This window comes from Oncorhynchus mykiss, chromosome 21, assembly GCF_013265735.2.
Source record: "Oncorhynchus mykiss isolate Arlee chromosome 21, USDA_OmykA_1.1, whole genome shotgun sequence".
NCBI lineage: Eukaryota > Metazoa > Chordata > Actinopteri > Salmoniformes > Salmonidae > Oncorhynchus > Oncorhynchus mykiss.
In genome coordinates, this window is record NC_048585.1 from 53,535,585 (window position 1) to 53,551,930 (window position 16,346).

The following is a 16,346-nucleotide window of genomic DNA, read 5'->3' on the forward strand; positions in this document are numbered from 1 at the left end:
TGCTCATATAATGGTCACAGCATATAGTGAGAGAACATAATTTATTTCATATTTTTAATTGGTCCTTATGGCCTCCATCATTGTTCATGTGTGGTTTTATCCGTTGTCATTCGTTGCTTCCCTATCACTCTCAGTGTGGGGTTCCATCCACAACACCTTGTCCCTGTCACAATGTAGTAGTGCGTGAGGTATATGTTCCATTCCGGAACACCATATCAGATGCCAGACATTCTTTAGGGAAATCTTTTTGTCCATTGGTGGCCTGTCTCTTCAGGGCTACAGCACGGTAGTCCACCTGTTCACAGTCCAGCCCAGACTCCAACCAACGGAAACACACAATCCTCTGGAACGACCGGCGGAAGTTATCCGACACAAAGCCATAGAGGATCGGGTTGGCGCCGCTGTTGGCATAACTTAGGATGACGAAGAGCTGGGTGACCATGGGGTTGGGAGGGTGGTGGAACACGCTGACCAGCTGGACGATGTAGAAAGGCATCCAGCAGAGGACAAAAACCGCCACCACACACACCACCATCCGGGTGATCTTTTTCTCAGAGCGTCGCCGCTGCAGCCAACCGGCTTTCAGCCCGACCGCCCGCATGCGCGCCACCATCAGGCAGTAGCAGAGGCAGATTGCGCCCACAGGAAGCAGGAAGCCGAGCAGGAAGGTGTAGACCACGAACGCCTCCGACCACGCTGCCTCAGGCCACAGAAAGTTGCAGTCCACACCGCCGTCCTGCGCCGGGACCGTGTCGGCAAAAATTATAATGGGGAGGATGACGAGGAGCGAGAGGCCCCACACGCAGACGTTGACTACTTTGGCAACAGTCGGTCGGCGGTAGCGGGCAGCCTTGATAGGGTGAACCACGGCCACGTATCGATCCACGCTCAACACCGTCAGACAGAAGATGGACGTAAACATGTTAATGCCGTCCACGCTCAACACCAGACGGCACATGAGCGAGCCAAATGGCCAATGACGTACAGCCGCCGATGTCGCCAGAAACGGCACACTCAACATAAAGAGTTCATCTGCAATGGCCAGATTCAATATATAAATATTGGTGGCGGTTTTCATCTTGGCGTACTTAAGGATAACATAGATAACCATGGTGTTGCCTGTTAAACCCACGCAGCAGACCAGGGCGTAGATGGAGGGGATGATGATCTTGCTGGTGTCAGGTTCCTGGTCGTAGTCCTCATAGTCTAGGCTGGAGTTGTAGGGGAAGTCGGTGGGGTATGCTGGGTAGTTGCTGGTCCCATTGGCGGCCATGTTGTCCATTTTGTCCAGTTTACCTTAATTTTGGGTTTCTCCTACTGGGAGTTAAGATCTGACTTTGTGTATATCATTTTTTATACAACGGCTGGGTCTAATCCTGAATGCTGATTGGTTAAAACCACATTCCAACCGGTGTCTTTTCCCACAAGTTACCACCGGCTAAATCTATGAGTCTCTATGTCACATTATAGAATATAGTACACTTCTCAATGTGCTTAGCTGGCTCTTCGTTATCGCCAAAGTGTTGCTTTAGTGTACAGTACCATGGGTCTCTGTTAAACTCCTTTAAAGGAAGGGGTCAAAAAGGAGGGAGGAAGGAGCAGCAGGAGCAGGGGAGATCCTCATTCTTTGTATACTGTAGGTGCGGCTCTGAAGAGAATGTAATATCTGTACAATGTTATTCTCTTATCTCAGGGTCCATAGATGGGGTTAATCTGAAATAAATCAGAGTCCTTGAGTCTCTCTCAGTTCTCATGTTTCCCAGGGATTTCTAATTATAGAACCCAGCTTCTCAACTAACCGATAAGGGCACTGAAGCAATTTAGGAGGCTGAAACAATGAATTCTTGGCAGCCAAACGCTTAACATTCCATATTCATTCACAAATAAACTCACATCTTATTACCCATCCGTTTGTAAGTGGTTCTTAGGAGTATTTTCTTTAATTAAAATCAGGCAAGGTTTCTGGGTATCACTCAAAACTTGGCCAAGGGAGAACATTCCTTCTGATTGATTACAATGTCCTGTTGGAGAGAATTCAGGAGTGGTTTAGAGTTTTTCTGCCCTGTTCTGTCTGGTCCAATGGCACACTCAGGAGTGGTTTGTGGTAAGAAGTGTTGCGGTGAATTCTGCACCCTCACCATTCCATGTGTCTGTGTGGATAGAGGGGTGATTATTTCATCGTTACACCCAGGCTGAACAAGTCCATGTAAATCACTGGCTTTTGGTTTGAGCTCTTCCCTGCTACACCCCCATTTTTCTTTGAGTCCAGGAAGCCTGTAAGAAAACACAAAGAGCAATCACTGGCATAGTCCCTAAAGGAACTCCAACCAAAACAGCAGAAGAGTTCTGGCTCTAAGAGCTCTGAGGTTTCATTAGATGTAGCTACCCCATGGGGCAGATCAGCGTCAACATTGCAGATAGACCATGGGTTCTTTCAAAGTAATTGTTTGCATTATTTCTAATCCACCTAGTTCTTTAAAAAAAGAAGAAAAAAAAGACATTACCACCCTTCAATTGATTGGAGTAAGCGAATGGATAGACAACAATACGTCTTCTGCTGATACTTACTGCGATTACATATACAGTACACAAATCTTAATTCTAACCCTCTGATGTCTACAGACTAACCAATATTTCCCAGTACACTACCATTTGACCATTTATTTATATTTTTCTGTGATGTCTTACGAGGGTCTTGAACCTCTCCATGTGGACCATTTGTAAAAAAAGAAAATAAACAACTTTATCTAAGAGCATAATCATATTTCCCCATTGATTGATGGTGGTTGTTCAGATCTCCTAACGGTACTGTTTGTAGGTCCATCTGAACACAGACATTATGACTTAACAACCACTCCTGGACCTGACTCCAAAAGCGAGCCGTTGAAGGACATCACCAAAAGAGATCAGTTGATTCTGTTTCCTCATGGCAGAGTCTGAACAGGGCTGACTGTTAAATTCCCCGTGTATTGCGCATTATTTTTGTGGCAAGAATTGTATTTAATAGTTTAAATTGAAAAGACAAGGTTGATGCATCAATTGTTGTTTTGTATAGCTGTTCATCAACCAGTTTGGGATTATTTCATAGACAAGAAAACATTCGGCCTTGAGAGTCTTCCTTCGACAGCTTCTGATTAAATAGAGGTATCACTGTCTCTCTGCACCTCAATGGAACAAAAAGGTCATTGAGGTCACATGATCACGGCAAGCTACAATTCCATGTGGCCTTCGTATTTCCCAGTCGTCACACGGACATGACATTCTATGAATTCCCTGTAGTGTTTGTACAAGACTGAATAGTAATAAGGGGAAATGACATCTGTGTAACCTAGCTTGTTTTTGTTTGAGTGTGTCAGTGCACCTATGTGAGGTCGCCTCTCTCCTCGTCCAATTACAGCCGGATGTGAGAGGCAGAGAGGCTCCTTTGACACCTAGCTGAACAGAATTAAGATGTTCAAAGCTGTCTACACACAAACAGGATAAAGACTGAACAGACACCCCTTCCTCCCTCTCTTTCCACCACCCTCTCCTCCATTCCCCAACCAACAGAACAGCTAACGGGCCCAGTCATAAGAAAGCAGGAATATAATTGCATTTGTGACTGGAATATGACATTCCGTTTGAATGACAGTTCTTCCTTTATTAAAGAAATATAAATGAATATCCCATTTAGCAGATGATTTTATACAAAGCGACTGACAGTCACGTGTGCATTCATACAGAATACAGAGGCTGATATCAAAATAGTGCAAGACTGCGTGTGTGGCTGCATGCGTGCGTGTATGTTCGTATTTGTGTGTGTATGTGTGTGCATGAGTGTGTATATATGTGTGTGTGTGCGCACATTTGTGTGTGTGTGTGTGTGTGTGTGTGAATGTCTGCGCATGTGTGTGTATGTGTGTGTGTGCATGTGTGTATATGTGTGTGCATGTGTGTGTGTGCGTGTACGTGTGTGCATGTGTGTATGTGCATGTGTGTATGTGTGTGTGTTTGTGTATGTGTGCGCGTGTGTGTATGTGTGCATGTGTGTGCTTGTGTGTGCATGTGTATGTGTGAGTGTGTGTATGTGTATATGTGTGAGTGTGTGTATGTGTGCGCGTGTGTGTATGTGTGTGCGTGTGTGTGTGTGTGTGTGTGTGTGTGTGCGTGTGTGCATGTGCATGTGCATGTGTGAGTGTGTGTATATGTGTGAGTGTGTATGTGTATATGTGTGTGTGTATGTGTGAGTATGTGTATATGTGTGAGTGTGTGTGTGTAGCTGGCAGGGCAAGGCAGAACTGTAGAGGTATGAAGTGAGCATTAACACTGTGGCTTGTGATATTGCTGATCTCTATCACCAATCATCCCGTATATTTTATTGTTTCTCTAAGGGTCACCTTCTCCCGTTCCATATTGCCTGAGTCATGGCGCCAATTCTCCTCACAGCGGTACTAGACTACCTGGCATGATAAACAAGACTGAGCTGAAGGTATAGTACAGTGGAAGGCAACTAGATTCAGCCGAGGGCAGATGGTCGGGGGGCTGGAACAGAATCTTAATAATTTGTCATATACTCATTTACCACATCTAAGCCCCACAAGAGGTTGTATTCGAAAATAACAATTTCATATCTTGATTACGTTGAAAAAAAAATCAAGTCTCATTTTGTATTTGTGGGACTACTTGGGAACAGATTTTCTAAATCAAAACAGATTTTGTTTGCTGATATTTACTTTTTTTAAACTAGAAAATAAATGCCAACCTGTTGACCGCTGGTATAGGGTGAAGTTAATAGTTATGGTTAGGATTTGGGGAGAGCAAGCTGATGCTAGATCAGTCCCTGGGGGATTCTTCTACCCAGAGCAGAGAAGGAGAACACAGTGCACCGTCTGTTCCCCCAGGAAGGAAGCATAGAAATAGGTTGTGAAGTAATTAAGTTGCTAATATGAGTCACTCATTTATTTTGATCTCACCGGCTCTTGAGGACAAGAGCTTGGATTAGCAATATAGGCTCCATTTGAGGACGAGAGCTTGGATTAACGATATAGGCTCCTCTTGAGGACGAGAGCTTGGATTAGCGATATAGGCTCCTCTTGAGGACGAGAGCTTGGATTAGCGATATAGGCTCCTCTTGAGGACGAGAGCTCGGATTAGCGATATAGGCTCACCTTGAGGACAAGAGCTTGGATTAGCGAAATAGGCTCACCTTGAGGACAAGAGTTTGGATTAGCGAAATAGGCTCCTCTTGAGGACGAGATTTTGGATTAACGAAATAGGCCCCTCTTGAGGGCGAGAGCTTGGATTAGCGATATAGGCTCCTCTTGAGGACGAGAGCTCGGATTAGCGATATAGGCTCCTCTTGAGGACGAGAGCTCGGATTAGCGATATACTGTAGAGTCCTCTTGAGAACGAGAGCTTTGATTAGAACTATAGGCACTACGTAGGGTTTTGAGGGGGAAGATTGACATAAAGCATTCAAAGGCAATAATAACATTCATGCCACGCTTGTTCTCTGAACACTCAGCGAAACAGATATTGATGAATGTAGGAGGGAGAGAGAAAGAGAGAAAGGGAGGGGAGGAGATGGACAGCTGGATAAGCATCGTCTAGCAATGATAGGAGAGAGAGAGCAAGAGAGAGAGCAAGAGAAACTACAGGAAGAAGACATGGTGTAAATGAATGTATGAGGGAGAGGGCAGAGAGAAAATGACTGTGCGAGAGAAAAGATGCGAGACAAACACAGACAGAGACAGAGGAGACAGACAGAGACAAACAGAGACAGAAGAGACAGAGACAGGAACAGCAGGAGAAAATGACATGCAAAGGGTGTATATCAGAGGGAAAGAAAAAGGCTGTGAACGAGAGCAAAGTAACAGCAGCAGGTCAATATCTCCCATAGAACCCAGTGAATGAAACCTCCGTTTTGAGACACATGACAGTAGACATATCTCCCAGGGGACACCGTCAGACAGGGTTCAACGCCATTACTGCTGACGAATAGAATGTTCTTCTACCCGATCCATGTGTCCTATTATGCTCATTGTATTCCTTGTATTCAGTTACTAATGTATAGTAGTATTTATATGTTTTTGTTGTTGAATATATTGATATCTGTACCGTATTGTTAAAGGGAGTAGACATCATTTATACCTGCTCTATGTATGTGACGAATAAACAGCGATTTTGATTTGATATTGAACGCACCGGCAGGTTTTATTTCAATAGATAAAGAGCTCGGTGATGACTACTGTATTTGAGTGGGAGACAGATAATAGAAGACAATTCCCTACATCAACATAACCAATGATGATTTCTGGCCAACACAAAAAGTCTAATCTTTGTGACTACTCTCAACTAACCACAGTTTACTACAGGGTGTCAATGGGAGCTAGTGCCCCCTGGTGGCCAGTGAGGGAAACCCCAAAACTCAGGCAATGGCAGTCACAGTGAACCTCTAATAAAACATGCAGACTTTATAATTGGCGGAGTGGGAGATGGGGTTGGGGGTCAGAGGGACCAAGGAAATGTAATCAGCCGGAAAGTTTCCCAATCAGGTCTGTCTGTAGTTCTACCCCTGAGCAAGGCACCCACTGTTCCCTGGGCCCTGAAGACTTGGATGTCGATTATGGCAGCCCCCCGCACCGCTCTGATTCAGAGGGTTTGGGTTAAATGCGGAAGACACATTTCAGCTGAAGGTATTCAGTTGTACAACTGACAAGGTATCTCCCTTTCCCATTTCACAATTCCCCTGTGGATGGCAGGGCGACATTAGTCTATGTTGCTGCCATCTCTAGTCAGTCCACCATCCTTTTAAAACACATTGTTGGGACAGCATCGAGGAAGGTGTAGCTTTGTTTGGGTAATGAAGTTTGGAAGGATTTGGGCTGTCTGTAGTGGAGGCTGCTGAGTGAGGGAAGATGGATCATGTCTGGAATGGAGTAAATGGAATTGTATCAAACACAAATGGTTTTCATATGTTCTCTCCATTTCAGCCATTATTATGAGCCATCCTTCCACTCAGCAGACTCCACTGTCTGTCTGTCTCCTCCACTCTCTCTGCCTTGCTCTGATTGTCTCCCTCTAATCATGCCCCCTCACCCGTTACTATTTATTTCTCCATCACTCACCTTGTCACTCTTCCCCTGACAAGTTCAATGCACCTTGATTCATCGGAGACAGGCAGCAGCATTGATAATTCTCTGTCCACCGCAGTGCACTGAGACGACCACCTTTGAAGTTGACAGCAGTGTTTTATGTTGCCGAATGGATATTGTAATATCATACACCATCCATTAGCAGTTCAGGATTTGGTAATGGCCACTCGATCGAGGCACAAATTACACGAATACCATCAAAGTCTATGTTGATTTTTCATTGAGCAACACATTGTTAGTCATGTCTATAGTGCTTTTGAAATGGTAAATAAATCATGGAACCATCATGTAACTACCATTTCTGTTTTTATCTAAAAGGCATTATGCAGACACAGTTATTTTGTTAAGCAGATGCAAAGTACACTGTTCGCCATCACACGCACACACACACACTGGTTCATTACCACACCTCTATAACATCTCTAAAGGCCCATTTCCTTTCACATCCTGTATTCATTTGCTTTGGAAAACAAAAGCCACAGCATAATTCCTGCTTTAATGATTCCATAAGTATTCAAATAGTACATTTGTCACCATGCAATTTAGAACCAAACTGGTTTGTGTCATAGTAGTGTTTACAAAATTGCTTCTTCAGAAATGTTCCCCCTATTTTCATATGATCAGTTGGGTGGATTACAAAGTAGTGGGAAAAGGAACTGTGGGGAGAACCCATCTATAAAAAAAAAGGGGCCGACATTTGTAAGCACTTCATACACTGGGTGGGTCCACTGGCTTAAGGTACTCAGAGCCTGGAGCATTTCCTCATCTCAATGCAATATTGGCATTTCACATAACAGTGAAGTGCTATAGAGAGAGACGGGGATAAGAGAGTCTGACTTGATATATTTAAATATAGAAATAAAGCTGAAGTCAGGCTGTCTTATCCCTGTCTCCCTCTGCAGTGTTTGATGGAAGTGGAATTGATGGAAACACTATCCTCTGATGTCTTCAAAGGGCAATCAGAAAGAGAGAAACTGAATATGTGACATGCGAAAGTCTCTGTGATTGTATTATCTCATCGAAGTGCACTAAATATACAAAAGTATGTGGACACCCCTTCAAATGATTGGATTTTGCTATTTCAGCCACACCCGTTTGCTGACAGGTGTAGAAAATCGAGAACACAGCCATGCAATCTCCATAGACAAACATACACAATAGAATGGCCTTACTGAAGAGCTCAGTGACTTTCAACGTGGCACCGTCATAGGATGCCACCTTTCCAACAAGTCAGTTCATAAAATGTCTGAACTGCTGGAGCTTCCCCGGTCAACAATAAGTGCTGTTGTTGGGAAGTGGAAACGTCTGAGAGCAACAACGGCTCAGCCGTGAAGTGGTAGGCCACACAAGCTCACAGAACGGGACTGCCGAGTGCTGAAGCGCGTAGGGTGTAAAAATTGTTTATCCTCCTTTGCAAAACTCACTACTGAGTTCAAAACTGCCCCCGGAAGCAACGTCAGAGCAATAACTGCTCGTCGGGCTTCATGAAATGGGTTTCGATGGCCGAGCAGCCGCGCACAAGCCTAAGATCACCATGCGCAATGCCAAGCGGCGGCTGGAGTGGTGTAAAGCTCTCTGCCATTGGACTCTGGAGCAGTGAAAACACGTTCTCTGAAGTGATGAATCACGCTTCACCATCTGGCAGTCTGGCGGACTAATCTGGGTTAGGCGGATGCCAGGAGAACGCTTCCTGCTCAAATGTATAGTTCATACTGTAAAGTTTGGTGGAGGAGGAATAATGTTCTGGGGCTGTTTGTCATGGTTTGGGATAGGCCCCTTAGTTTCAGTGAAGGGAGATCTTAACACTACAGCATACAATGACATTCTAGAAAATTCTGTGCTTCCAACTTTGTGGCAAAAGTTTGGGGAAAGCCCTTTCCTGTTTAAACATGACAATGTCCCCATGCACAAAGCAAGGTCCATACAGAAATGGTTTGTCGAGATCATTGTGGAAGATCTTGACTGGCCTGCACAGAGCCCTGACCTCAACCCCATCAAACACATTTGGGATGAATTAGAACGCTGACTGGGAGCCAGAGGCCTAATCGCCCAACATCAGTGCCCAAGTCCCTGCAGCAATGTTCCAACATCTAGTGGAAAGCCTTCCCAGAAGAGAGGAGGCTGTTACAGCAGCAAAGGGTGGACCAACTCCATATTAATGCCCATGATTTCGTAATGAGATGTTCGACGAGCAGATGTCCACATAATTTTGGTCATGTAATGGGGGACCAATTATAGACCCATGGCAGTTTGCTTTTCGGTTTGTGTGTGTGTGTGTGCGCGTGTTTGGAAGTGTATGTCTGTGCACGTGTGTGCATGTTCTGTGTCTGTTGGTTGGCTGTCAGGGCATTGACAAGGAAATGGTGTGCTCTCTTTCATCCTGTGGTCAAATGACAAGTACCAAGAAGACATTGAAAGCTCCAGAGAGCACACGCGGTCCTTACTGAAAGACATGCATTTATTCTAATGACTTGGTGAAGGGAAACAGACACACAACATGACAACATGAGACAGAGAGTCATTGAAGTGGAACTGGTCTGTCGCACAGTGAATTATGTTTAAACTGTCATTGATGATAACGGTCTGCAGCACACCCCCACATGCGGAACAGTCACAACTTGGTGCTTAATTTGCAAGTTTCAGTGAGAATAAGAACAAAGTAACCTTCTCAATAGTGTAGTTTGTGGTATTCATCATTATATGGCATCCTTGAAATTGAATTGAATTCTTGATTTAGTTGTGAGCAATGCTCGCAAAATGTAGGATTTTTTTTTGGTTTCTGTTTTCAGTATATTACGCTTTAGGCTACACATTTTCCGGTGCATCATTTATGAATCTCTGATTCCATAATGACATGACAGGAGGTGAGTTCTCCAGCCGTGCTGGAGAATTCATTAAATGCCTCTTAATTAATTGCATGTTTAATATTTCTGCTCTCCGACAGTTGGTGCACCAGCACCTTCATTACACATCAAACATGACGTTTAGCCTCGCTAACCAACCACATGTTGTGTAGTTCAACATATAGAGAAGCGATGTGTACCGTCAAGTTGATGGTCTGAGAAAAAGGTCCTAAAGACAGATTTAGATACAAGTCTCTGTGCAAAGCATTTCATAACTGTCTAAATAGAGTTTATATATATATATATATATATATATATATATATATTTTTTAAACTTAAGCTATAGGCAGGTCTCACTCAACTCTTTGGGGACATTAATATACAAGACACCATGGATTTATTCTGAGACCCTGAGGAATAGTCTGTCAGAGGGAAGATAGCTTGAGTCCGTCTGGCTGTTTGAGCTGCTGTCTATCTGCCCAGTCAGCCCCTTCACTCGACAGCAGTAATACTGTAACTGTTTCAGCTCCTCACTGAATAAACTACCCACACAGTATCAAACACCACATACTTGTATAGACTCACTAACGTCACAGAAGGCTCAGACTTAGTTTCACACACCATAGACCAGTTCCCCAACTGGCGGCCTGCCGGCCGAAATTGGCCCGCTGGGGGGTTTATTTGGCCACCCTAGTTTTCAGATTATTATTATTTTAATTAAAAATACATATTGTCACTGTTGGACATGAAAGACTAAAAACAACAACAGGAAATCATCTCCAGGTGATTTCTACATTTTGGAAAACTGTTCCCAAGTATTCCAATGCATTAGAGAGAGACATGTGATCTTGAAATTATTATTTTAGTCAAATGTTATATCTGTTTGGGCTTTTTGCGGTCAATTTGCATTCTACAAGTTATTTGTAATTATGTTCCGGCCCCCTGACCATCCGCTCAAGAAAAAAATAAAATAAATTGTCTCGCGGCTGAATCTAGTTGATGATCCCTGCCATAGACTCACTGTAATGTCACAGAAACCAAACTCAACACTAACAGCCATACATTACAATACAAACTACAGTTCTGTCATAAACCATTTCCAATTTACATGGATACTGACACTGAATCAGACATATAATATAGAAATTATTAGTATTATAGGCATAGGTAGACACTAGCAGGAAATAATCAGTAACAGACAACCAACTCGCTATCACTGATCCATGGACCACGACGTCACCTTTTCCACGTTTACTATCAGAACCCATGCAGGTGTAGTCTTGGAACTGCATCCGTAGTCAATAATATAACCATCCACCCACAGAGCTACAATAGGCTACACTACATGATGTATATATAATCATATTCTATGTCGTGGACAGCCCCTTTAGTATTGTGCGTGCTAGAGATTCTCAAATCAAGGATGTGCATAAGGAAGTAAGAAACCTCACCATGTTATACTATGAGGACAGATCCTCTGTTGTTGAGTGAGCTAGTTGGGCTTCTAGTGTATCTAATCAATCAATAACTGTGAGGCGTCAACTGATCAATCATCTTAAAAGGGTCCATTTATGGTTCAGTGTAAAGGGGGTAATTAAGCGGCCTAAAGTGGTGGCAGGGTAGCCTAGTGGTTAGAGTGTTGGACTAGTAACCATAAGGTTGCAAGTTCAAACCCCCGAGCTGACAAGGTACAAATCTGTAATTTTGCCCCTGAACAAATAGGCAGTTAACCCACTGGGGCATCATTGAAAATAAGAATTTGTTCTTAAACTGACTTGCCTAGTTGAAGGTTAGATTTTTTTTAAAGAGCCTAAAACCCACATTAAAGGATCCTCTTAGCTGTGGGTGAAAGACAGATAGTATAGGAGGAATGGGAATACAGAGATGGCCTAACCCAGGGATGGGCAACTGGCATGTGGTCCTCCCCTTTTGTAGGGACCAACTTCCCAAAACACAAAAAAACTATAATACATTTTTAAAAACTGCAAACATTTGTGTAGAATTGCATGAAATTAGGTGTAAAACTGTCAAACAAATTATCAGCCCCATGGCTAAATGAGTAGAATTGCATGAAATTAGGTGTAAAACTGTCAAACAAATTATCAGCCCCATGGCTAAATGAGTAGAATTGCATGAAATTAGGTGTAAAACTGTCAAACAAATTATCAGCCCCATGGCTAAATGAGTAGAATTGCATGAAATGAGTTATAGAATCTTCTCTCCTCCCCATGGCTAAATGAGTAGAATTGGATGAAATGAGTTATAGAATCTTCTCTCCTCCCCATGGCTAAATGAGTAGAATTGGATGAAATGAGTTATAGAATCTTCTCTCCTCCCCATGGCTAAATGAGTAGAATTGGATGAAATTAGTTATATAATCTTCTCTCCTCCCCGTGGCTAAATGAGTAGAATTGCATGAAATTAGTTATAGAATCTTCTCTCCTCCCCGTGGCTAAATGAGTAGAATTGCATGAAATTAGTTATAGAATCTTCTCTCCTCCCCATGGCTAAATGAGTAGAATTGCATGAAATGAGTTATAGAATATTCTCTCCTCCCCATGGCTAAATGAGTAGAATTGCATGAAATGAGTTATAGAATCTTCTCTCCTCCCCATGGCTAAATGTGTAGAATTGCATGAAATGAGTTATAGAATCTTCTCTCCTCCCCATGGCTAAATGAGTAGAATTGCATGAAATTAGTTATAGAATCTTCTCTCCTCCCCATGGCTAAATGAGTAGAATTGCATGAAATTAGTTATAGAATCTTCTCTCCTCCCCATGGCTAAATGTGTAGAATTGCATGAAATTAGTTATAGAATCTTCTCTCCTCCCCATGGCTAAATGTGTAGAATTGCATGAAATTAGTTATAGAATATTCTCTCCTCCCCATGGCTAAATGTGTAGAATTGCATGAAATGAGTTATAGAATCTTCTCTCCTCCCCATGGCTAAATGAGTAGAATTGCAGCAAACTTGCTTTCAACTTCAACATTAAAAATACTCTGTCTCTTTCTCTCTCTCTTTCTCTTCTCCTCCATTCCTTTTTGAAAACATCCATGCAGATTTTCCTGATTCACTTGAATTCACAGGATTTTAAATGATTAATTATTCAAAGAAATAAACTATTTGCTCTTTGGCCCAGTCCATAACTAGCAGCAAAGCAGGGAAGCTCTTACAATGGCATGCATTGCATTCAAGGCAGAAGGGACCACTCCATGTGTGAAAAAGACATGACCACTTCTCCAAGCAGCACCAGAATACACAAAGTCCAATTAACTGTCAACAGACTGTCATGGGCCTCAAACCCACTGGACAAAAACTGGTTGAAAATCAAAAATGTCCCAAGTCATTTCGAGGCCAAGAATCTATGTAATGACGTTGAATAAACGTGGGAAACTAATTTGATTTGCAAAATGCCATCACTGTAAGAGCTTTGTGTGTCTTTGACAACCAACTTTCAACCTACAGTGACTTGCAAAAGTATTCATCCCAAATCAAATCAAATTGTATTGGTCACATACACATGGTTAGCAGATGGAAATGTGAGTGTAGTGAAATGCTTGTGCTTCTAGTTCCGACCATGCAGTAATATCTAACAGGTAATCTAACAATTTCACAACAACTACCTTATACACACAAGTGTAAAGGATATGTACATAAAAATATATATGGTTGAGCGATGGCCGAACGGCATAGGCAAGATGCAGTAGATGGTATAGAGTACAGTATATACAGTACATATGAGATGAGTAATGTAGGGTATGTAAACATTGAAGAAAAAATAAGCAAACACGTTTGGTGTTTGCGAAAAGGCATGTGGGAGACTCCTCAAACATATGGAAGAAGGTCTTCTGGTCAGATGAGACTAAAATGTAGCTTTTTGCCCATCAAGGAAAACGCTATGTCTGGCGCAAACACCAACACCTCTCATCACCCCTAGAACATCATGCCCACAGTGAAGCATGGTGGTGGCATCATCATGCTGTGGGGATGCTTTTCATCGGCAGGGACTGGGAAACTGGTCAGAATTGAAGGAATGATGGATGGAGCCAAATACAGAGAATTTTTAGAGGGAAACCTGTTTCAGTCTCCCAGAGATTTGAGACTGGGATGGAGGTTCACCTTCCAGCAGGACAATGACCCTAAGCATAGTGCTAAAGCAACACTCCAGTGATTTAAGGGGAAACATTTACATGCTTGGAATGGCCTAGTCAAAGCCCAGACCTCAATCCAATTGAGAATATGTGGTATGACTTAAAGATTGCTGTACACCAGCAGAACCCAGGAGCTGGATCGGTTTTGCCTTGAAGAATGGGAAAAAAATCCCAGTTGCTAGATGTGCCAAGCTTATAGAGACATACCCCAAGAAACTTGCAGCTGTGATTGTTGCAAAAAGGTGGCTCTACAAAGTATTGACTTTGGGCGGGGTGAATAGTTATGCACGCTCAAGTTCTTTGTTTTTTTTGTCTTATTTCGTGTTTGTTTCAAAATAAAAAATATTTTGCATCTTCAAAGTGGTAGGCATGTTGTATAAATCAAATGATACCAACCCCCCCAAAATGTATTTTAATTCCAGGTTGTAAGGCAACAAAATAGGAAAAATGCCAAGGGGTATGAATACTTTCGTAAGCCACTGTAAATCCAATGTCATGGTGAAATGTTTTGTTGATTTCACGTTGAGATCACATTACTTGACAACTCCTTCTGAGTGGTGCAGCGGTCTAAGGCACTCCATCTCAGTGCACGAGGCATTGCTGCAGTCTCTTGTTCAAATCCAGGCAGCGCACAATTGGCGCTGGGGTAGGCCGTCATTGTAAATAAGAATTTGTTCTTAACTGACCTGCCTAGTTAAATAAAGGTTAAAAAAATGAACTCAACCAAATGTAAATCCAAACTAGATGTTGAACTGAAGTCTGTGGGAAGGTGTGTTTGTACAAAAAAAGAATCTGAACCTGCCAGTTTCTACTGTAAAGGTTAGCATTTATCCATTTTGAACTTGACGCGAAATTGTGTGTATCTCCAAGCATAGCTCAGACTATGCGTACACACAACTTCTAGTGGTTGATCAATTGTATTACAAGAAAATATTGTTATTTGGGGGGAAAGGGAGTGTTTGACGCATGTAATAATGGTTGACTTACAAACAAAAAAAATTGGTAGCCTACAGTATTGATCTGAGAGGCACGACATCACAATTAATCTCAAAGACAGAAGACAATCATAATCAACAATAATCAAACATAGTCATCTATTGATAAACAAAATATTGAACAACAATTCGTCTTTTGCATAGAACTGTGGGCTGTCGAATTTACATATACATTGTTTGAATAGACAATAAATCATGCACAATAGCCCCATATCATCATGGATCCACCACCATATTTGACCATGGGCATGACGTACTTTTCTGCAGACGCTTCTGTTTTTCAACGCCAAACTCACTACAGGTGTGCGTGGCCAAAGAGCTCTATGTTCATCATCTAACCGTAGAGCCGGTTCCAAACCAAGCGCCAATGGCGTTGATCAAACTCCAGGCGGTGCTATGGTCAGATGACATGAACATAGCGCTCTTTGACCACGCACACCTGTAGTGAGTTTGGCGTTGCAAAACAGAAGCGTATGCAGAAAAGTACCTCATACCTACAGTAATATATGGTGATGATCTTATTTATTTCATACAGTCTTATTTGCTCCTCTTTATCAAGGGCGCCAATAATTATAGACCTTACTGTACATAATGTAACTGCCATATAGTGAAAATATAATATTTTCCTGGAAGCATAGGAGAGGAGACTCACCGTATCCAGGTAACTGAGTACTGTCAGAGTCCCATCCCAGTCAGCCTGTTCAAGTCCTCCGTTCTCTCCTTCTCCCTCTCCAGGATGGATGGATAGATAAAAATGTGATAGACCTGTGGAGAACTGTCTTTCGTCTCACTTTGTCCATTATCTGCTATCTTTTAACAGTCCACTTACCCATAGCACTCACAATTTCTCAGTGTTGCTGTTCTCTACCGCTCTCTGCTCTCTCTTTCTCTCTCTGAGGATCGAGGCTTGCACACTCACTCGCTCTTCTCACACTCTCTCTCTCTCTCTCTCTCTGTCGCTCACCATCCCTCAAGTCTCTATTCCTTTATCTCTCTCTCTCTTTCTCTCTTTGGCTCTCTTTCTCTTGCTCTCTTTTTTTCCTCTCTCTCTCTCTGTCGATCACCATCCCTCAAGTCTCTCTCTCTCTCTCTCTCTCTCTCTCTCAAGTCTCTACTCCTGTATCTCACTCTCTCTCTTTCTATCTCTTTTTCTTTAGTGGGGCTTTCAGCACCTCAGTGGGTATTTTTGCCACTGGCAGCATCCGTTGGAGTGAGCTCACTC

At 42.7% G+C, this 16,346-nt stretch overlaps 1 protein-coding gene across 2 annotated transcripts; it reads right to left on the reverse strand.

The window, feature by feature from the left end:
* Window positions 1-28: 28 nt before the first annotated feature.
* sstr1b (somatostatin receptor 1a) lies at window positions 29-16,046 on the reverse strand. 2 transcript variants are annotated; one of them, XM_021576740.2, is made up of 2 exons: window positions 15,777-16,046; window positions 29-2,274 (listed from the first exon to the last, which is right to left on the reverse strand). In XM_021576740.2, the coding sequence occupies exon 2, from the start codon at window positions 1,280-1,282 to the stop codon at window positions 167-169; it is 1,116 nt and encodes a 371-aa protein (XP_021432415.1). In that variant the 5' UTR covers window positions 1,283-2,274; window positions 15,777-16,046; the 3' UTR covers window positions 29-166.
* Between the last annotated feature and the right edge of the window lie 300 nt (window positions 16,047-16,346).